The sequence below is a fragment of the Pleurodeles waltl genome, chromosome 5 (assembly GCF_031143425.1).
Source record: "Pleurodeles waltl isolate 20211129_DDA chromosome 5, aPleWal1.hap1.20221129, whole genome shotgun sequence".
Lineage (NCBI taxonomy): Eukaryota > Metazoa > Chordata > Amphibia > Caudata > Salamandridae > Pleurodeles > Pleurodeles waltl.
Window position 1 is genome coordinate 1,831,891,005 of NC_090444.1, and position 23,748 is coordinate 1,831,914,752.

The following is a 23,748-nucleotide window of genomic DNA, read 5'->3' on the forward strand; positions in this document are numbered from 1 at the left end:
AATAGATCTCGGTCGGCGGCCACCCACCGCTCGACGTCGAGCAAGCACAGGCGTGCTGATACTCCGTCAAGGGCACGCCCAGACCCTTTGACGATGAAACACTCAATGTCGAAGACAAGGCGCCGTTCAATGTCAAGACACACTCCCCCGTTGGGCCATCACTCAACGTTGGGGTGTTCAACGTCAAGACACACTCCCCCTTTGGGCCACCATTCGCCGTTGAGGTGTTCGACATTGAGACTAGCGATGTCAGGACTATCACATTCGGCGTCAAAGTTTGAACGGTCTCTGTCGACGACATTACATCGTTGTTCGACGTCAAGAGACTCCTCACTTTTGCCGGTAATGTCGAAAAGAGCTTCTCACCGTTCCAGCTCTCCTCAAGGTCGACCAAAGACGGCAACAGGACAAAGTTCGCCTACTGAGATGGCATTGCTACCTCACGACCCGGTTGTGACTATACCGAGTAGGTCATCAGTAGCATCCTCGAGGGCCTCATCACATGGACAGCTCTCTCCCATAAATCTGTCACCGAGGTGGTTAGAAAGCCTTAACAAGACTCCGGACCATCAGTCTCCGGACTCACAATACACTCGGTTATATTCACCCTCGGCTTCTTTTCCAAGAACACCATCCCTAACACCTCCAGCCAAGCGGGTGACAGTACCATCTTCCGAATGGCCCGATCCACAACGACAGCTCAGTCCTTCTCGGTAACGTACCAGGAGTAACTGGCCATAGGCATCCAGGCGAAGGTCAAGATCCCGGGCCTCTAGAGCCCGTCACCAGAGGCACAGACCTTCTTCATGGTCCACAGCTTCTACATCGTCTATCAGAGATTATTCGCCCACACTAACAAATACTCCTCCAGCAAGAGTGTCTCCAGTGGACGACATAAACACTTTTAATGAGGTGTTGGTTAGAGGAGCCCAAAAACTCAATATAGACCTTCCGGAACCTACAGCGTCATCGTCGGTAATTTTCCAAACACTGCACCATCGCTGCTCTTCGAGACAGCTTTTAACGTTAGTTCCTGGTCTTCTGCAGCCAGCCATGGATACCTTCCTGACACCAGGAAGCCTGCATGCAGCTCCTGCTAGAACACTAAAGCAAAAAAAGACTCCAGACCAGGATCCTTTATTTCTTAGAGCTGATCCTCCACCGGATTCTGTTATTTTAGCTGCAGCCCAAAAGACCCATTCAGTGGCATCCTCATCAACGGTCCCTCCAGATAAGGAGAGCAAGCATCTGGATTTGTTGGGTAGAAAGATGTGTGGTACCTCGGCATCCTTTATGAAGGTATCTAGTGCCTCTGCACTTTTAGGAAGATACGACCGTTCTTTGTGGGACTCTCTAAACAGGTTCGTAGACAAACTGCCAAGAGAAGACAGGCAGGATTTCCAAGAAATCCTACAGGAATGAGGCCTAGTAGCCAATCAGGTGATCAGTGCAGGTAGGCGTCCATACCAGCAGAGGGTTCAAACCCCTTATTGTCGCCAAAGGCAACAGCAAAGACAAGGATGACCGTTCTACCAGTCCCGAAAGACAACAAGGGAACATAGGTCGAGTAGACAAAATCAGTCTGCCTCCAAAACCTCTGGTAAACAATGAGGATTTGCTTCCCCTGATCCTGTCAACCACTCCAGTGGGGGGAAGTATTGCATACTATGTAAACGAGTGGCACTCCATAACAAAGGACTAATGGGTGCTAAATATTGTCGAGAATGGCTAGTTTCTACGTTTCAAGTCGCCCCCTCCTCTAGTGCAACCAACAAAAACAAATTGTCATCACCAGTCTCTCCTGCAGAAAGAGGTTCTCATTCTACTGCAAAAATGAGCTATAGAAAAAGTTCCACCTTCACAGAGAGGAGGAGGAGTGTACTCCCGCTATTTCTTAGTACAAAAGAAAGGTCCAGACAGGGTTTTCAGACCTATTTTGGATCTAAGACATCTGAACAAGTACATTTGAAAAGAAAAATTCAGAATACTGTCCCTTCATTAGATTTTTCCTCAGCTCCATCGAGGAGACTGGATGTATTACATAGATCTACAGGATGCCTATTTTTACATCCCGGTGACAGCGAAACACCGCAAATTCCTTTGCTTCGTACTTGCATCCCAACATTACCAATTCAGGGTACTACCCTTCGGGCTAAAATCAGCCCCTCGAACATTTTCCAAATCTGTAGCAACAATAGCAGCACACTTGAGGAAGAAAAAGATCTTTATTTACCCGTACCTTGAAGATTGGTTACTGAAAGGCAGTACTTCAGACCAAACCTTGCACCACCTCAAAATCATTTTGGACACCCTCAACACCCTAGGTCTACAGGTCAATCTACAAAAGTCCATACTAATTCCAACCCAGAGGCTTCACTACCTAGGAGCAACGCTGGACACAAATCTAGAAAGAGTGAATCCTTCGGAGGAGAGACTATTATCAATAGCGCAGAAGTGTCACAGCATTCTTCACACTATATGACCTACAGTCAGACAAATAGCTTCGCTACTGGGTTCCATGGACTCCTGCATTTTCATTGTTCCCAATGCCAGATTACACATGAGACCTCTTCAGGAAAACCTGGAAGGTCAGTTGAGCCAACTTACAGCCAGATGGGAAGACAGAATAAGCCTCTCAGCTGTGGCGAAAACCTCACTACAGTGGTGGACTCGCCAACAACATCTGTTAGTAGGGGTTCCTTTTCATCAGAGCACTCCTACTGAGGCCCTTGTAACGGATGCATTGCTACAGGGCTGGGGAGCCCACATTTGCTCTCTCCAAGCTTAAGGTCTGTGGTCGGACAAAGAGTGGCAATACCACATCAGTCTGCTGGAACTGAGGGCGGTTCATCTAGCTCTCAAGTCTTTTTACTCATCCATCAAGGGCAACTACATTTTAGGCCAAAAAGACAACATGACCACAATGTACTATTTGAACAAACAGGGGGAACTCGATCTCGCCCTCTATCTTGAGAGTCACAAGCCATCTGGCATTGGCCACTGGCAAGGAGGCTGTCAATCACAGCGGTTCACCTTCCGGGGGACCAAAACACAAAAGCGGATTCCCTCAGTTGAAATCTCTCAGACTTGCACGACTGGGTGCTTCACGACGACGTCGTAACAGACATTTTTCGACAATGGGAGTATCCTCAACTAGACCTGTTTGACAATGAAAATATCAAAAAATGCAGAGATTTCGCCTCCAGGTTTTACCGACCAGGAACAAAGGGGAATGCCCTGTTGATAGATTGCTCAGAGACATTTCTCTACGCTTTTCCACCCATTCCCCTAATTCCCAGAGTGATCAACAAACTCTACAGGTCCAAAACCATGATGATACTAATAGCCCCGGAATAGCCCCGCCAATGGTGGAACACGGATCTCCTCCAGTTGTCAGAAAAACCTCACAAGAGGCTGCCGTGCAGACCGGATCTTCTCTGCAGATTAGAGGGTAAAGTTCTGAATCCCAAACTTCCCTCGTGGAGCTTGACCACATGGCTCCTGAATTCCTGCAGTATGGCCATCTAGGCCTCTCACAAGAATGCATGGATATTTTAAAGGAGTTCAAAAGACCCTCAACATGCCGCTCTTATGCATTCAAATGGAAGAGATTCTGCATGTGGTGCGTCCAGAATGATTGCAATCCTATCCTGGCTCAAGAGGAGGTTATTCCACCCTACCTCCTTCACCTTGCGAAGTCAGGGCTGCAGTTTTCCTTGCGAAGTCAGGGCTGCAAATTAAGGTACATTTGTCTGCCGTTATGGCTTATCATGAATCTCCCTCACAAAAGTCATACTTTACCCATTTATGCCAGTGGTTAGGGATTTTCTAGAGGGCTTGAAAAAAGTTTTTCCACCAGTTCGTACACATTCACCTCCATGGGAGTTGAATGTGGTCTTGTCTAGACTTATGGCCGCTCCCTTTGAGGCCATACCGTAGGAAAGTACCATCTTGCCTGGCATGTTACCCCCATATTTCACTGTATATATGTTGTTTTAGTCTAGGCAGGGCCCCAGTGCTTATAAGTGTGCCCTGTATGTGTTCCCTGTGTGATGACTAACTGTCTCACTGAGGCTCTGCTAACCAGAACCTCAGTGGTTATGCTCTCTCTGCTTTCCAAATTGTCACTAACAGGCTAGTGACCAATTTCACCAATTCACATTGGCATACTGGAACACCCTTATAATTCCCTAGTATATGGTACTGAGGTACCCAGGGTATTGGGGTTCCAGGAGATCCCTATGGACTGCAGCATTTCTTTTGCCACCCATAGAGAGATCTGACAATTCTTACACAGGCCTGCCAGTGCAGCCTGAGTGAAATAACGTGCACGTTATTTCACAGCCATTTACCACTGCACTTAAGTAACTTATAAGTCACCTATATGTCTAACCTTCACCTGGTGAAGGTTGGGTGCAAAGTTACTTAGTGTGTGGGCACCCTGGCACTAGCCAAGGTGCCCCAACATTGTTCAGGGCAAATTCCCCAGACTTTGTGAGTGCGGGGACACCATTACACACGTGCACTATACATAGGTCACTATGGTAACTCCGAACATGGCCATGTAACATGTCTAAGATCATGGAATTGTCACCCCAATGCCATTCTGGCATTGGGGAGACAATTCCATGATCCCCGGGTCTCGAGCACAGAACCCGGGTACTGCCAAACTGCCTTTCCTGGGGTTTCACTGCAGCTGCTGCTGCTGCCAACCCCTCAGACAGGTTTCTGCCCCCCTGGGGTCCAGCCAGGCCTGGCCCAGGAAGGCAGAACAAAGGACTTCCTCAGAGAGAGGGTGTTACACCCTCTCCCTTTGGAAAAAGGTGTCAGGGCTGGGGAGGAGTAGCCTCCCCCAGCCTCTGGAAATGCTTTGATGGGCACAGATGGTGCCCATCTCTGCATAAGCCAGTCTACACCGGTTCAGGGATCCCTCAGCCCTGCTCTGGCACGAAACTGGACAAAGGAAAGGGGAGTGACCACTCCCCTGACCTGCACCTCCCAGGGGAGGTGCCCAGAGCTCTCCAGCGTGCCCCAGACCACTGCCATCTTGGATTCAGAGGTGTGCTGGCACACTGGACTGTTCTGAGTGGCCAGGGCATGCAGGTGACGTCAGAGACTCCTTCTGATAGGCTCTTACCTTTCTTACTAGCCTATCCTCCTTCCTAGGTAGCCAAACCTCATTTTCTGGCTATTTAGGGTCTCTGCTTTGAGGAATTCTTCAGATACCGAACGCAAGAGCTCACCAGAGTTCCTCTGCATCTCCCTCTTCACCTTCTGCCAAAGGATCGACCGCTGACTGCTCAGGACGCCTGCAAAACCTCAACAAAGTAGCAAAGACGACTACTGCAACCTTGTATCACTTCATCCTGCCGGCTTTCTCGCCTTTTTCCTGGTGGTGCATGCTCTGGGGGTAGCCTGCCTCCTTCTTGCACCAGGAGCTCTAAAGAAATCTCCCGTGGGTTGACGGAATCTTCCCCCTGCAACCGCAGGCAACAAAAGACTGCATCACTGGTCCTCTGGGTCCCCTCTCAGCACGACGAGCGTAGTCCCTGGAACTCAGCAACTCTGTCCAAGTGACTCCTACAGTCCAGTGACTCTTCAGTCCAAGTTTGGTGGAGGTAAGTCCTTGCCTCCCCACTCTAGACTGCATTGCTGGGTACTGCGTGATTTGCAGCTGCTCCGGCTCCTGTGCACTCTTCCAGGATTTCCTTCGTGCACAGCCAAGCCTGGGTCCCGACACTCTAACCTGCAGTGCACAACCTTCTGAGTTGTCCTCCGGCGTTGTGGGACTCCCTTTTCTGACTTTGTGTGGACTCCAGTTCACTCCTCTTCTAAGTGCCTGTTCCGGTGCTGCCTGCTTCTGTGAGGGCTCCCTGATTTGCTGGGCGCTCCCTCTGTCTCCTCATCCAAGTGGCGACATCCTGGTCCCTCCTGGGCCACAGCAGCATCCAAAAACCCTAACTGCGACCCTCACAGCTAGCAAGGCTTGTTTGCGGTCGTTCTGCGTGGGAACACTTCTGCAAGCTTCTTCACGACGTGGGATATCCATCCTCCAAAGAGGAAGTTCCTAGTCCTCTTCGTTCTTGCAAAACACCAAGCTTCTTCCATCCGGTGGCAGCTTCCTTGCACCCTCAGCTGGCATTTCCTGGGCATCTGCCCACTCTCGACACTGTCGCGACTCTTGGACTTGGTCCCCTTGTCTTACAGGTACTCAGGTCCGGAAATCCACTGTTGCTGCTTTGCTGGTGTTGGTTTTCCTTGCAGAATACCCCTACCACGACTTCTGTGCTCTCTGGGGGTTGTAGGTGCACATTACACCTACCTTACAGGGTCTTGGGGTGGGCTATTTTTCTAACCCTCACTGTTTTCTTACAGTCCCAGCGACCCTCTACAAGCTCACATAGGTTTGGGGTCCATTCGTGGTTCGCATTCCACTTTTGGAGTATATGGTTTGTGTTGCCCCTATACCTATGTGCTCGTACTGCAATCTATTGTAACTTTACACTGCTTGCATTACTTCCTTTTGCTATTACTGCATATTTTTGGTATTGTGTACATATATCTTGTGTATATTTGGCATCCTCATACTGAAGGTACTCACTGAGATACTTTTGGCATATTGTCATAAAAATAAAGTACCTTTTTGTGTTTTCTTATGATATTGTGCATAAGACACCAGTGGTATAGTAGGAGCTTTTCATGTCTCCTAGTTCAGCCTAAGCTGCTCTGCTATAGCTACTTCTATCAGCCTAAGCTGCTAGAAACACCTCTTCTACACTAATAAGGGATAATTTGACCTGGTACAGAGTGTAAGTACCCCTTGGTACCCACTACAAGCCAGGCCAGCCTCCTACACATACACAAAGCTTATTTGCAACACCCTACTTGGAAGACAGCTTTTCTTGTTGCCATTACTTCAGCTAGAAGGGTCAGTGAAACTCAGGCTCTTTGTTCAAAAGAACCCTATACAATTTTTCATGATAACAAGGTAGTTTTACGGACCCATCCCAGGTTCTTACCTAAGGTGGTTTCTGACTTCCATATTAATCAGACCATATCTCTTCCAACATTTTTTCCTAAACCTTCTACACCGGCAGAGAGAACATTGCACTCCCTGGACTTGAAGAGAGTGTTAAAATTTTATCTCGATAAATAAACAAGTTAAAAATGTTTTTTATCTCGATAACACTAGGATATCAGACAATCTGATCATTTATTTGTAAACTACGGTCACATGAGAACAGGCAGGGTGGCCTCAAAACAGACTATTTTTAGGTCGATAGTCTCATGTATTCTGATTGCATACAATTGTCTAACAAACAATTGGCTGCCAAGCCTAAAGCTCATTCTACAAGAGGCATGGCGGCAGCCGACAGCCCTGCTCAAGAATGTACCCATCTCTGAAATTTGCAAGGCTGCAACATGGAAATCGGTGCATACTTTTACAAGGCATTACTATCTGAATTCAGATGCTAAGACAGACACTCAGGTGGGTCAGGCTTCTTCAAGGAGTTTATTTAACTAAGACAAATATACTGCTTGTACTTCTACTACTCTGTCCGCAGGGGTATGGGATGGGCTTGCTAATCTATTCAGTGTTTATGACTATTGATGAGGATCCCCTGGAAGAGAAGGATAAGTTACTTACCTGTAAATCCTAGTTCTCTTCCAGGGGTATCCTCATCAAAGTCATAAACAACCCAACCTCCTTCCTGGACGTGACGTTAGAGGTACAGCAGTACTCATTTGTATAATCTATTTCTTCTTATCATCGTAAAAAGTTCTTACCTAACTGTGAACCAACTGTCACCTCACTCTCACCTCTGAGGTATGGTGGGATACTGGAGGTGCTCAGGGCCTTAAAGGCACGGTGCCAGTTTTTTTGGTTCTGCTGTGTCTGTATGCAGCCTATTGGCTAATAATGCTCCTTTATTTTCAATGTAGTTTTTTCTTTTACAGTGAATTGTTTATACTTTCTATGTTCCCTTCTTTGATTGCAGAAAGGTTTTACCTTTAATTGAAAAGTTTAATTAATAAAAAAAAAAAAAACTTCACAAAAAATAAAGCATGTTTAGCCTGTTTCTCAACATAGACTGCATTATTGCTTACACATGTATATAATATATGTGTATTAAAATTCTCTACTAGAATATTACTTTTCATATACATTTGATACATATACATGTGTGTATATATATGCTCCAGGGTCCCCGCACGTGAGCGGGAATATTCAGTGTTTATGACTTTGATGAGAATATCCCTGGAAGAGAACTAGGATTTACAGGTAAGTAACTTATCCTTATTTCTATTCACATGTTTTTTAAATGCAAATTGAAGAAATTTGTGTGAAACCCATGCATGTTAAGAAAATAAAAAGTGTATTTTATTATATTTTTCAGAGACTGGCCGTACACCAGTGGGCACAGCTAAAGGACAAAATGTTATGACGCTTTTCGTAGGCAACATTTCTGACAAGTTCAAAGGCCTTTGTTTATTTTTTGTGCGCTGCAAAAATGATGTGCCTTTGACTGCCAAAAATATACACGAGGTAATATATGAATAAAAAACTGTAATAATTGTATTAATGTTTTCTGCTTGTTATAGAAAGTGCTAAAATGTTCAAGCCTAATCTCTTTGAAATTCCATACTCTTCCGAAACCTCTCCTGATTTCTTCCTTTCTCACAATCTTTGATACAAGACAAATTAGGTGATATAGTTTGATTTTCTATGCTTCGATCTTCATTAAATTTCGGAACAGCTAGAAAAATCTAAGCTGGTCAAGTGTAACACCACCCCCATGAGAACATTTTAAACATATGAGAGAGAGCCCCCTTCTCAGGATTGATTTTTCTATTCTCTGTATTCTTTACATTAACTTGTTCTTGGGATAAACATGATTATCTAATTTAGCTGAGTGCAACCGGGTTCATGGAAAGGTTAGCTGAATTACGTGCCTAAGGAAAGGCTTCGACTGTAGAATGTTTTCCTTCCTGTTAGAAGATCACCAAAGGAAAGTGTTCATCTCACTTAGGGCCAGATGTATCAAAAGTTTTTGCATTCCCAAACGGTGCGAATCGCAAAAATCGGCCGTTTGCAAGTGCAAAAACATGGTCTGCGATGCATGAAAGGCATTCGCAGACCAAAAATAAGAAATCACAAAATTTGAGATTTTTTGCGTTGCGACCTGGTTTTGCGAGTCGCATTTTGCGATTCGGCATTTCCAAAAGGAAATTGCGAGGCGCAAAATGCGATTCGCAAAATCCAAATCGCAAATAGATGCATCAAAAAATCGCAATTTGCGATTTTTCGCAGAATAGCATTTTGCACATGCAAAATACCACTAAGTGAAACCAGGTGGTAACCAGGTGCAACCTATATAAAGAGGCCCAGAATGCCCCAGACTCTTTTCCACAATGGCTGCACTCTACGTCATGGCGAGGAGGATGAGGATCTTGGCAGGTTTGAGGAGAGGGAGGAGGAGACAGGAGCGCATTTTCAGAGTGCGCATTACCCTTTTTGACCCGACAGAGGAGGAAGTATATGAGAGGTATAGGTTGAACTCAGCCATGATACTTGATCTGATAGCTGAGGTACAACCCATACTGCAGCGCAGAACACTAAGGACTCACAGCATACCCACCCATGTGCAGGTATTATGCTCCCTACACCTACTTGCCTCAGGGAGCTATCAAGGGATCATAGCAGCAGCTGGAGGGGTTTCACAGAGTACCCTCTCCAGATTTTTCAATGCATTTATCAACACCATGCTAAGCAAACTCCAACAGTACATCAGATTCCCCCACACCCCACAGGAAATACAGCAGACAAAAATAGAGTTTTACCAGATAGCACAGTTCCCCCACGTCCTAGGTGCCATAGATGGTACACATGTGGCAATCTGTCCATCAGCCACAGAGTATGTGTACCGAAACCGTAAATACCAACATTCCATGAATATTCAGGTGATATGGAATGCCTCCTATATCATAACTGATCTCATGGCCAGGTACCCAGGGAGCACACATGATTCGTACATCTTTCGCCACAGCGGCATTCACACAAGACTGCTAGCTGGGGAGTTTGGTGAAGGATATCTACTAGGTAATGCCACTCTGTACACTGGTGCATAGATGGCGAACCCATGTCAGATGGCTCAGTTACTCATCAAACCCTCTGACCCTTCCAGGAGACAGTGCATACGCAGTGCGCAGCTACATGATGACACACTACCTCAATCCCACAACACCAGCAGAACAGAGATACAATGCAGCACACAGGGCAACCCGCAACGTGGTGGAGCGCACATTTGGACTGCTGAAGAGTCGCTTCCGTTGCCTCCACAAAAGTGGAGGGGCACTACAGTACAATCCAGAGACCACATGTAGGATAGTGGCAACTTGTGCAATCTTGCACAATATAGCTACAACCAGGGGCATACCTATAGAAATCAGTGACACTGAATCAGATGAGGATGACAATCCCATACCACCTCTACAGCCAGCAGACAGGACCAGTGCAGCAGAGGGAAGGCAAAGGCGTGCCGACATCACACACAACCATTTCAGACGTGAGTATGAATGACAAAAATCCACTGACAACTGTACCTGTAGTGATATAAATTTATTACCTTACGTCAGGTAATGAATGATTGAGAAATAAATGAAACAGGTGATGTCACAAACGCAAATAAAGTAATGAACAGAGTCACGCACTATTCCCTCATAGTGGCAACAGCAGTGTAATGGCGGCAAGAGTCACTTTCTTCTCCCACGCACACCACTTGGGTGCCCAGTTAAGTCACTGGCACCTCGATTGCCACCTTCAGTGGCAGTGCTGTGCCTGGCACTGCGCCGTCTGGTGTCTGCTGCTGGTACGGCAACACTACTGAGGCTTGAACTGTCCTCAGTGTCCCCCAAGGCTACCTCACTGGGAGTGGCAGATCTTTTTCCCATTATGTATTCAATCACATTTGTGATGTGAACTAGTCCCTGGATAACGTCCCTGCTGCTATGTGCAGCCTCCACTTGTGCCGCCACTGCGCGACGGGCGATTAGTGCAGTGGAATTAGCCATCCTGTTGGAGGACCTGCAGTAGCTGCCAAACATTGTCCGGAATCTGTGCTCCTGTCTGCGCCGGCTAACCCTTTCATGGCGCAGCTCCTGGCAGAGGTCACAGACAGCACTAGTTAGGTCCCTGGTGTCCTCTGAAGCCTGCACCTGTCCCTCACGCAGCTGTAAAATATTGCCATTTAGTGCGTCCAGTTGGCGATGCAGGCCCATCATGTTTCCGTTGTGTACTCACAGGTTCCAGTCTAAACTGAGGATCCGCTTATTGTGCAGACGCTGCTGCTGCAACATAGCAGCCTCAAGGCCCCCGAATAAGGACGAACCCTCACATGCCTCATGATGTTGTTGCTGGGACTCTGTTGCAATCCTGCGTGGTGCTGGCTGACTGTAGGAGGCTGGCCTGGTTTGTAGTGGATACCAAGGGGTACTTACACCTTGCACCAGGTCCAGGTATCCCTTATTAGTGTAGAGGGGTGTCTAGCAGCTTAGGCTGATAGAAAAGGTAGCTTAGCAGAGCAGCTTAGGCTGAACTAGGAGACGTGTGAAGCTCCTACTGTACCACTAGTGTCATCTGCACAATATCATAAGAAAACACAATACACAGATATACTAAAAATAAAGGTACTTTATTTTTATGACAATATGCCAAGTATCTCAGTGAGTACCCTCAGTATGAGGATAGCAAATATACACAAGATATATGTACACAATACCAAAATATGCAGTAATAGCAATAGAAAACAGTGCAAGCAATGTATAGTCACAATAGAATGCAATGGGAGCACCTAGGGATAGGGGCAACACAAACCATATACTGTAGAAGTGGAATGCGAACCACAAATGGACCCCAAACCTATGTGAGCTCATAGAGGGTCACTGGGACTGTAATAAAACAGTGAGGGTTAGAAAAATAGCCCACCCCAAGACCCTGAAAAGTGGGTACAAAGTGCACCTAAGTTCCCCAGAGAGCAAAGAAGTCGTGATAGGTGAATTGTACCAGGAAGACAAACACCAGCAATGCAACAACAATGGATTTCCAGACGAGAGTACCTGTGGAACAAGGGGACCAAGTCCAAGAGTCAAGATCAAGTCGCGAGTGGGCAGATGCCCAGGAAATGCCAGCTGTTGGTGCAAAGAAGCTGCCACCGGATGGTAGAAGCTGTGGGTGCTGCAAGAACGAAGAAGGCTAGAAACTTCTCCTTTGGAGGATGGATGTCCCACGTCGTGAAGAAGCTTGCAGAGGTGTTTCCGTGCAGAAAGACCGCAAACAAGCCTTGCTAGCTGCAAGGGTCACGGTTAGGGTTTTTGGATGCTGCTGTGGCCCAGGAGGGACCAGGATGTCGCCAGTTGCGTGAGGAGACAGAGGGGGCGTCCAGCAAGACAAAGAGCCCACTCAGAAGCAAACAGCACCCGCAGAAGTGCCGGAACAGGCACTATGAAGTGGAGTGAACTGGGGCTAACCCGAAGTCACAAAAGAAGGTCCCACGACGCCGGAGGACAACTCATGAGGTCGTGCACTGCAGGTTAGAGTGCCGGGGACCCAGGCTTGGCTGTGCACAAAGGAAATCCTGGAAGAGTGCACAGGAGCCGGAACAGCTGCAAATCACGCGGTATCCAGCAATGCAGTTTAGCGTGGGGAGGCAAGGACTTACCTCCACCAAACTTGGACTGAAGAGTCACTGGACTGTGGGAGTCACTTGGACAGAGTTGCTGAGTTCAAGGGACCTCGCTCGTCATGCTGAGAGGAGACCCAGAGGACCGGTGATGCAGTCTTTTGGTGCCTGCGGTTGCAGGGGGAAGATTCCGTCGACCCACGGGAGATTTCTTCGGAGCTTCTAGTGCAAAGAGGAGGCAGACTACCCCCACAGCATACACCACCAGGAAAACAGTCGAGAAGGCGTCTGGATCAGCGTTACAAGGTCGCAGTAGTCGTCTTTGCTACTTTGTTGCAGTTTTGCAGGCTCCCAGAGCAGTCAGCAGTCGATTCCGTGACAGAAGGTGAAGAGAGAGATGCAGAGGAACTCTGATGAGCTCTTGCATTCGTTATCTAAAGAATTCCCCAAAGCAGAGACCCTAAATAGCCAGAAAAGGAGGTTTGGCTACCTAGGAGAGAGGATAGGCTAGCAACACCTGGAGGAGCCTATCAGAAGGAGTCTCTGACGTCACCTGCTGGCACTGGCCACTCAGAGCAGTCCAGTGTGCCAGCAGCACCTCTGTTTCCAAGATGGCAGAGGTCTGGAGCACACTGGAGGAGCTCTGGGCACCTCCCAGGGGAGGTGCAGGTCAGGGGAGTGGTCACTCCCCTTTCCTTTGTCCAGTTTCGCGCCAGAGCAGGGCTGGGGGATCCCTGAACCGGTGTAGACTGGCTTATGCAGAAATGGGCAACATCTGTGCCCATGAAAGCATTTCCAGAGGCTGGGGGAGGCTACTCCTCCCCAGCCCTAACACCTTTTTCCAAAGGGAGAGGGTGTAACACCCTCTCTCTGAGGAAGTCCTTTGTTCTGCCTTCCTGGGCCAAGCCTGGCTGGACCCCAGGAGGGCAGAAACCTGTGTGAGGGGTTGGCAGCAGCAGCAGCAGCTGCAGTGAAACCCCAGGAAAGGTAGTTTGGCAGTACCCGGGTCTGAGCTAGAGACTTGGGGGATCATGGAATTGTCTCCCCAATGCCAGAATGGCATTGGGGTGACAATTCCATGATCTTAGACATGTTACATGGCCATGTTCGGAGTTACCATTGTGACGCTATACATATGTCGTGACATATGTATAGTGCACGCGTGTAATGGTGTCCCCGCACTCACAAAGTCCGGGGAATATGCCCTGAACAGTGTGGGGGCACCTTGGCTAGTGCCAGGGTGCCCACACACTGAGTAACTTAGCACCCAACCTTTACCAGGTAAAGGTTAGACATATAGGTGACTTATAAGTTACTTAAGTGGAGTGGTAAATGGCTGTGAAATAACGTGGACGTTATTTCACTCAGGCTGCAGTGGCAGGCCTGTGTAAGAATTGTCAGAGCTCCCTATGGGTGGCAAAAGAAATGCTGCAGCCCATAGGGATCTCCTGGAACCCCAATACCCTGGGTACCTCAGTACCATATACTAGGGAATTATAAGGGTGTTCCAGTATGCCAATGTGAATTGGTGAAATTGGTCACTAGCCTGTTAGTGACAATTTGGAAAGAAATGAGAGAGCATAACCACTGAGGTTCTGGATAGCAGAGCCTCAGTGAGACAGTTAGTCATAACACAGGTAACACATACAGGGCACACTTATGAGCACTGGGGCCCTGGCTGGCAGGGTCCCAGTGACACATACAACTAAAACAACATATATACAGTGAAATATGGGGGTAACATGCCAGGCAAGATGGTACTTTCCTACACTGACCCCTGCCCTCCAGAATCTGGCTGCGCCTGTCTGGGGCTGATGGTGTGCTTGGCCCTTCCAAGTGCTCATCAGAGTCGCCGCTGAACTTTGGCAGTGGTAGTGCCCTGGGCCTGCGGCGGAGAGTGGACATGTGGAGGGACCCACTGGTGTTGGTATCCGAGGGCTGATGGGTGTCCGTCTCTCCTACACATGTACTTTTTGTCTGCTGGGCCTGGCCCACCTGCAACAACAATATGCAGCATGTCAGTTCTGTATGTTACATTATCTGTCAGAAAATGGCAATAAAGGTACAGGTACTGCTCTACACGGTGTTGTGTGTGTTGTGTTACCTTGGGTGTCACTATACTTCATTACATTGTTATGCTACTGTCTGTACTAGTTTGTGGACTGCCACTCCCATAATGCATTGTTGTGCTGCTTCTAAGATGTGGACTGGACTACTTCACACACTGCTTCACATTACATGCTAATTCCTAAGGGGCTTTTGTGCATACACATATTGGGTTCCCAAACATCATTGCACTTACCTTGGCTGGTACTCGGTGTGCCGGAGGTGTCGATGTTTGTGACCCCAGTCACAGCTTCAGGGAGGAGTGTGGATTCCACCAGGTCCTCCAATGGTGTGAATGGTGCTTCTGTTGGTGGTCCGCCACCTGCACCCCTGGCCTCCGCAAGTCTCCTTGCCACCCTCTCCTTTGCACAGGAGCGCCTGGGATGACTCATTTCCTGCTGGTGATGTCATCAGGCTCCTCCAGGTGTGCATTCTCGAACTTTTTCGCAATTTGCGATTTTTTACCGAATCGCAAAAAAATCGCAAATTGCGATTCGGTAAATGGGCCTCGCAAACCACAAATAGCGATTTTTAAGAAATCGGTAATTCCGAATCGCAATTTTGTTACATGGCCAATTACGACTCAGAAATAGCGATTTCTTAATTTTTTTTTCATACATATGGCCCCTAGTGTTGTAAACTGTCACCAGGGTCTTAGAGTCGGTAAGGAAGCTGCCACTGCACTGGTGTTTTCATAAGATTAGTTATAAAAACTACAAATTCCCCATTATGTTGTCAAGGTTAGGTAATAAAGGTTTGTTTAAAGTGTAACCAGACATTGTGAAAAAGGAAGGAAATCAATTAACCATTGTTAATGATGAATGGCAAGCTGTCTGAAATTTTTCTGCTAGAGCTTCATTTCTCAAGGACCTTTGTGCTTTTGATAAATTCTGTTGAGATCATTGTTTTTCACTATTTCCTATGTGACGACAAATGTACATAAGCTGAGTCATTTGTGTGTTAACCCCTTCGCTGCCAGGCCTTTTCCCCCTCCTGTGCCAGGCCTTTTTTTGGCTATTTGGGGCAGTTTGCCCTTAGGCCCTCATAACTTTTTGTCCACATAAGCTAGCCAAGCCAAATTTGCATCCTTTTTTTCCAACATCCTCGGGATTTTAGAGGTACCCAGACTTTGTGGGTTCCCCTGAAGGAGGCCAAGAAATTAGCCAAAATACAGTGAAAATTTCATTTTTTTTCAAAAAAATGGGAAAAAGTGGCTGCAGATGAAGGCTTGTGTTTTTTTCCCTGAAAATGGCATCAACAAAGGGTTTGCGGTGCTAAAATCACCAGCTTCCCAGCTTTCAGGAACAGGCACACTTGAATCAGAAAACCCAATTTTTCAACACAAATTTGGCATTTTACTGGGACATACCCCATTTTTACAATTTTTTGTGCTTTCAGCCTCCTTCCAGTCAGTGACAGAAGTGGGTGTGAAACCAATGCTGGATCCCAGAAACCTAAACATTTCTGAAAAGTAGACAAAATTCTGAATTTAGCAAGGGGTCATTTGTGTAGATCCTACGAGGGTTTCCTACAGAAAATAACAACTGAAAAAGAAAAATATTGAAATTGAGGTGAAAAAAACAGCAATTTTTCTCTACGTTTTACTCTGTAACTTTTTCCTGCAATGTCAGATGTTCGAAAGCAATATACCGTTACATCTGCTGGACTCCTCTGGTTGCGGGGATATATAGGGCTTGTAGGTTCATCAAGAACCCAAGGTACCCAGAGCCAATAAATAAGCTGCACCCTGCAGTGCGTTTTCATTCTATACCGGGTATACAGCAATTCATTTGCTGAAATATAAAGAGTCAAAAATAGATATCAAGAAAACCTTTGTATTTCCAAAATGGGCACAAGATAAGGTGTTGAGGAGCAGTGGTTATTTGCACATCTCTGAATTCCGGGGTGACCATACTAGCATGTGAATTACAGGGCATTTCTCAAATAGATGTCTTTTTTACACACTCTCTTATATTTGGAAGGAAAAAATGTAGAGAAAGACAAGAGGCAATAACACTTGTTTTTCTAATCTATGTTCCCCCAAGTCTCCTGATAAAAATGATACCTCACTTGTGTGGGTAGGCCTAGCACCCGCGACAGGAAACGCCCCAAAACGCAACGTGGACACATCACATTTTTTTAAAGAAAACAGAGGTGTTTTTTGCAAAGTACCTACCTGTAGATTTTGGCCTCTAGCTCAGCCGGCACCTAGGGAAACCTACCAAACCTATGCATTTTTGAAAACTAGAGACCTAGGGGAATCCAAGAGGGGGTGACTTGTGGGGCTCTGACCAGGTTTTGTTACCCAGGGTTTTGTTACACAGAATACTTTGCAAACCTCAAAATTTGGCTAAAAAAACACATTTTCCTCACATTTTGTTGACAGAAAGTTCTGGAATCAGAGAGGAGCCACAAATTTCCTTCCACCCAGCGTTCCTTCAAGCCTCCCGATAGAAATGATACCTCACTTGTGTGGGTAGGCCTAGCGCCTGCGACAGGAAATGCCCCAAAACGCAACGTGCACACATCACATTTTTTGAAAGAAAACAGGTGTTTTTTGCAAAGTGCCTACCTGTAGATTTTGGCCTCTAGCTCAGCCGGCACCTAGGGAAACCTACCAAACCTGTGCATTTCTGAAAACTAAAAATCTAGGGGAATCCAAGATGGGGTGACTTGTGGGGCTCTGACCAGGTTTTGTTACCCAGAATCCTTTGCAAACCTCAAAATTTGGCTAAAAAACACATTTTCCTCACATTTTGGTGACAGAAAGTTCTGGAATCAGAGAGGAGCCACAAATTTCCTTCCACCCAGCGTTCCCCCAAGTCTCCCGATAAAAATTATGCCTCACTTGTGTGGGTAGGCCTAGCGCCCGCAACAGGACATGCCCCAAAACGCAACGTGCACACATCACATTTTTTTAAGGAAAACAGAGGTGTTTTTTGCAAAGTGCCTACCTGTAGATTTTGGCCTCTAGCTCAGCCGGCACTTAGGGAAACCTACCAAACCTGTGCATTTCTGAAAACTAGAGACCTAAGGGAATCCAAGATGGGGTGACTTGTGGGGCTCTGACCAGGTTTTGTTACCCAGAATCCTTTGCAAATCTCACAATTTGGCTAAAAAAACACATTTTCCTCACATTTTGGTGAGAGAAAGTTCTGGAATCAGAGAGGAGCCCCTAATTTCCTTCCACCCAGCGTTCCCCCAAGTCTCAGGATAAAAATGATACCTCACTTGTGTGGGTAGGCCTAGCGCCCGTGACAGGAAATGCCCCAAAACGCAATGTGCACACATCACATTTTTTGAAAGAAAACAGAGTTTTTTTTGCAAAGTGCCTACCTGTAGATTTTGGCCTCTAGCTCAGCCGGCACCTAGGGAAACCTACCAAACCTGTGCATTTCTGAAAACTAGAGACCTAGGGGAATCCAAGATGGGGTGACTTGTGGGGCTCTGACCAGGTTCTGTTACCCAGAATCCTTTGCAAACCTCAAAATTTGGCTAAAAAAACACATTTCCCTCACATTTTGGTGACAGAAAGTTCTGGAAGCAGAGAGGAACCACAAATTTCCTTCCACCCAGCGTTCCCCCAAGACTCCCGATAAAAATGATTCCTCACTTGTGTGGGTAGGCCTAGCGCCCGCGACAGGAAATGCCCCAAAACGCAACATGGACACATCACATTTTTTTCAAGAAAACAGAGGTGTTTTTTGCAAAGTGCCTACCTGTAGATTTTGGCCTCTAGCTCAGCCGGCACCTAGGGAAACCTACCAAACCTGTGCATGTTTGAAAACTAGAGACCTAGGGGAATCCAAGATGGGGTGACTTGTGGGGCTCTGACCAGGCTCTGTTACCCAGAGTCCTTTGCAAACCTCAAAATTTGGCTAAAAAAAACACATTTTCCTCACATTTTGGTGACAGAAAGTTCTGGAATCAGAGAGGAGCCACAAATTTCCTTCCACCCAGCATTCCCCCAAGTCTCCCGATAAAAATGATACCTCACTTGTGTGGGTAGGCCTAGCGCCGCGACAGGAAATGCCCCAAAACTCAACGTGGACACATCACATTTTTTTAAAGAAAACAGAGGTGTTTTTTGCAAAGTACCTACCTGTAGATTTTGGCCTCTAGCTCAGCCGGCACCTAGGGAAACCTACCAAACCTATGCATTTTTTAAAACTAGAGACCTAGGGGAATCCAAAAGGGGGTGACTTGTGGGGCTCTGACCAGGTTTTGTTACCCAGGGTTTTGTTACACAGAATCCTTTGCAAACCTCAAAATTTGGCTAAAAAAACACATTTTCCTCACATTTTGGTGACAGAAAGTTCTAGAATCAGAGAGGAGCCACAAATTTCCTTCCACCCAGCGTTCCTCCAAGTCTCCCGATAAAAATGATACCTCACTTGTGTGGGTAGGCCTAGCGCCCGCGACAGGAAATGCCCCAAAACGCAACGTGCACACATCACATTTTTTCGAAAGAAAACAGGTGTTTTTTGCAAAGTGCCTACCTGTAGATTTTGGCCTCTAGCTCAGCTGGCACCTAGGGAAACCTACCAAACCTGTGCATTTCTGAAAACTAGAGACCTAGGGGAATCCAAGATGGGGTGACTTGTGGGGCTCTGACCAGGTTTTGTTACCCAGAATCCTTTGCAAACCTCAAAATTTGGCTTAAAAAACACGTTTTCCTCACATTTTGGTGACAGAAAGTTCTGGAATCAGAGAGGAGCCACAAATTTCCTTCCACCCAGCGTTCCCCCAAGTCTCCCGATAAAAATGATACCACACTTGTGTGGGTAGGCCTAGCTCCCGCAACAGGAAATGCCCCAGAACGCAATGTGCACACATCACATTTTTTTAAAGAAAACAGAGGTGTTTTTTGCAAAGTGCCTACCTGTAGATTTTGGCCTCTAGCTCAGCCGGCACTTAGGGAAACCTACCAAACCTGTGCATTTCTGAAAACTAGAGACCTAGGGGAATCCAAGATGGGGTGACTTGTGGGGTTCTGACCAGGTTTTGTTACCCAGAATCCTTTGCAAACCTCAAAATTTGGCTAAAAAAAACACATTTTCCTCACATTTTGGTGACAGAAAGTTCTGGAATCAGAGAGGAGCCACAAATTTCCTTCCACCCAGCGTTCCCCCAAGTCTCCCAATAAAAATTATACCTCACTTGTGTGGGTAGGCCTAGCGCCGCGACAGGAAATGCCCCAAAACGCAACTTGCACACATCACATTTTTTGAAGGAAAACAGAGGTGTTTTTTGCAAAGTGCCTACCTGTAGATTTTGGCCTCTAGCTCAGCCGGCACTTAGGGAAACCTACCAAACCTGTGCATTTCTGAAAACTAGAGACCTAGGGGAATCCAAGATGGGGTGACTTGTGGGGCTCTGACCAGGTTTTGTTACCCAGAATCCTTTGCAAACCTCAAAATTTGGCTAAAAAAACACATTTTCCTCACATTTTGGTGACAGAAAGTTCTGGAATCAGAGAGGAGCCACAAATTTCCTTCCACCCAGCGTTCCCCCAAGTCTCCCGATAAAAATGATACCTCACTTGTGTGGGTAGGCCTAGCACCCGTGACAGGAAATGCCCCAAAACGCAACGTGCACACATCACATTTTTTGAAAGACAACAGAGGTTTTTTTGCAAAGTGCCTACCTGTAGATTTTGGCCTCTAGCTCAGCCGCCACCTAGGGAAACCTACCAAACCTGTGCATTTCTGAAAACTAGAGACCTAGGGGAATCCAAGATGGGGTGACTTGTGGGGCTCTGACCAGGTTCTGTTACCCAGAATCCTTTGCAAACCTCAAAATGTGGCTAAAAAAACACATTTCCCTCACATTTTGGTGACAGAAAGTTCTGGAAGCAGAAAGGAACCACAATTTTCCTTCCACCCAGCGTTCCCCCAAGACTCCCGATAAAAATGATACCTCACTTGTGTGGGTAGTCCTAGCGCCCGCGTCAGGAAATGCCCCAAAACGCAACATGGACACATCACATTTTTTTAAAGAAAACAGAGGTGTTTTTTGCAAAGTGCCTACCTGTAGATTTTGGCCTCTAGCTCAGCCGGCACCTAGGGAAATCTACCAAACCTGTGCATGTTTGCAAACTAGAGACCTAGGTGAATCCAAGATGGGGTGACTTGTGGGGCTCTGACCAGGCTCTGTTACCCAGAGTCTTTTGCAAACCTCAAAATTTGGCTAAAAAAAACACATTTTCCTCACATTTTGGTGACAGAAAGTTCTGGAATCAGAGAGGAGCCACAAATTTCCTTCCAGCCAGGGTTCCCCCAAGTCTCCTGATAAAAATGATACCTCACTTGTATGGGTAGGACTAGCGCCCACAAAAGGAAATGGCCCAAAACACAACGTGGACACATCACATTTTTTCATAGAAAACAGTGCCTACCTGTGGATTTTGGCCTGTAGCTCAGCCGGCACCTGGGGAAACCTAGCAAACCAGCACATTTTTGAAAACTAGAAACCCAGGGGAATACAAGATGGGGTGACTTGTGGGGCTCTGACCAGGTTCTGTTACCCAGAATCCTTTGCAAACATCACAATTTGGCCCAAAAAACACTTTTTCCTCTCATTTCGGTGACAGAAAGTTCTGGAATCTGAGAGGATCCACAAATTACCTTCCACCCAGCGTTCCCCTAAGTCTCTCAATAAAAATGGTACCTCACTTCTGTGGGTAGGCCTAGCGCCTACAAAAGAAAATGGCCCAAAACACAACGTGAACACAACACATTTTTTCACAGAAAACAGAGGTGTTTTTTGCAAAGTGCCTACCTGTGGATTTTGGCCTCTAGCTCAGCTGGCCCCACAGGGGGGCAGAAATGGCCTAAAATAAATTCCCCCCCCCCCCCGGGAGCGACCTTTGCCTACGGGGTAGCTCCCCCTGCGTGACATTGGCGCCAAAAAACAAATCCCCGGTGCCTAGTGGTTTCTGACCTAAAATCGGCCAATCTGCCCATAAGGGGGGCAGAAATGGTCTAAATACAATTTGCCCCCCAGGGGAGCGTCCCTTGGCTAATAGGTCGCTCCCCATCTCTAAAAAAAAAAAAAAAAAAAATGTGCCCTGGTGCCTAGAGGTTTCTGCACCCCCCTGGGGGCAGAAATGGCCTAAAATAAATTTGCCTCCCCAACCCCTGCCCCCCCCGGAGTGACCCTTGCCTACGGGGTCGCTCCCCCTGCGTGACATTGGTGCCAAAAATAAAATCCCTGGTGCCTAGTGGTTTCTGCCCCCCTTGGGGGCAGATTGGGGTAGCAAAAAATGGCCTAAATACAATTTTCCCCTCCAGGGGAGCGACCCTTGTCCAAGGGGTCGCTCCCCATCTGTAAAACAAAAAAAAACAAAAAATCCCCGGTGCCTAGGGGCAGATCGGCCTAATCAAAATAGGCTGATCTACCCCCCGGGGGGGCAGAAATGGCCCAAAATAATTCCCCCCCCCCCCAGGGGAGCGACCCTTGCCTAAGGGGTCGCTCCCCTTGCGTGAAATTCACGAAAACAAAAAAAAACTCCCTGGTGTCTAGTGGTTTCTGCCCCCCTTGGGGGCAGATTGTCCTCATCAAAATAGGCCAATCTGCCCCCAAGGGGGGCAGAAATGGCCTAAATATAATTTGCCCCCTAGGGGAGCGACCCTTGCCTAAGGGGTCGCTCCCCACCTAAAAAAACTAAAAACTAAACAAATATAAAAAAAAAAAAGATCCCTGGTGCCCTAGAGGTTTCTGCCCCCCTGGGGGCAGATCGGCCTAATAACAGGCCGATCTGCCCCCAGGGGGGTCAGAAAAGGCCTTCCCAAAAAAATGCCCCCCCCTGGGAGCGACCCTTGCCCAAATGCTGAGCATTTCTCTTTCAATCGCGCTGGAAGCAGAGCTTCCAGCACGATGGGGGAGACCCTGTGACTAATCAGCGCGCGCTCGCGCGCTGACGTCACGGGGGCGGGGGGATCAGGGGTGGAAGGGGAAGGGCTAGCGCCCCCCCCCCAGTTCCTGTGCCTTGGACGAGGTGACCTCGTCCAAGGCACACTGGAACTGTAGCCTTGGACGAGGTCACCTCGTCCAAGGCACAGAACAGGTTAAAGCAGGCTCTCTTGCAAATGCTTAGACTTCCTGCTGCACTGGGGTAGAATAAACGATAATGGATATTTTCTTGTAGGGGATTTCCATGTATAGTCATAAGTACTGAATAGTTCTGCACGCCTGCGGGGACCCCGGAGCACTGATGTGAAGTATATTCTTAAGTGCAGATACCAGCCCTTGAAAAAAGGTCTGTCAAAACCACTTAAGCATAACAGTGTGCAGCCTATGTGAACAGCTACACAGGCCAAATTGTTGAAAAGAAAACAGCTGTAGTGTAAATTCATGTTCAAACACCCATTTATTCTAGAAATGTAATAAAAAATACATTCTCATACTTTATTTACACCTCTCATGAGAATAAAACAATGCAGGGCAGTGTAGCCCATAGGCTGCCATTATACAGAATGTAAATAGAGCTGTGCCTTTAAGAAAGTAAAGTCTTCCTGTATCCCATCATGCACAGCAAAAGGCAGTTGCCTCAGTTCTTTTTTCCAGCTCCTTCTGACAGGACCCTGAAGCATTGAGCTCTACCTCACAAAGCTTTTTTGACACAAAATTCAATTAAAACCTTTTGAATTTCAATTTCACTCGACGTGTTTAACATTGAGTGAACATTTGCTAAACTTTTCTGTCAAATTCTGACAGAAAATTAAGGTTTTTCTACTTTAAGAATGCCTTCACTTTTTGATAAATGTCCTTCTTGTGGCAGAAAAAAGGCTAACCCGCACCAGGTCTGTATAATTTGCCTTCCATCCAGCCACAAACCTGACTCTCCCCCTTCAGAGTCTGTTCCGGTGACTCCAGCGGAATCCATAAGACATTCCAGGCATTCCAGTTTGGACATAGAATTTTTTAGAGTAACAAGGGCTTTTCAGGACAGGTGCAGAGC

The 23,748-nt window shown here is 47.0% G+C and overlaps 1 protein-coding gene across 1 annotated transcript in view; it reads left to right on the forward strand.

The window, feature by feature from the left end:
- The first annotated feature begins 345 nt into the window (after positions 1 to 345).
- The window catches only part of DNAH8 (dynein axonemal heavy chain 8), a 9,979,189-nt gene continuing 9,955,786 nt past the window's right edge, over positions 346 to 23,748 (forward strand). Inside the window, exons 1-2 of the mRNA XM_069236651.1 lie at positions 346 to 466; positions 8,400 to 8,548. Coding sequence (XP_069092752.1) covers positions 346 to 466; positions 8,400 to 8,548 — 270 coding nt within the window. The remainder of the gene's footprint in view (positions 467 to 8,399; positions 8,549 to 23,748) is intronic.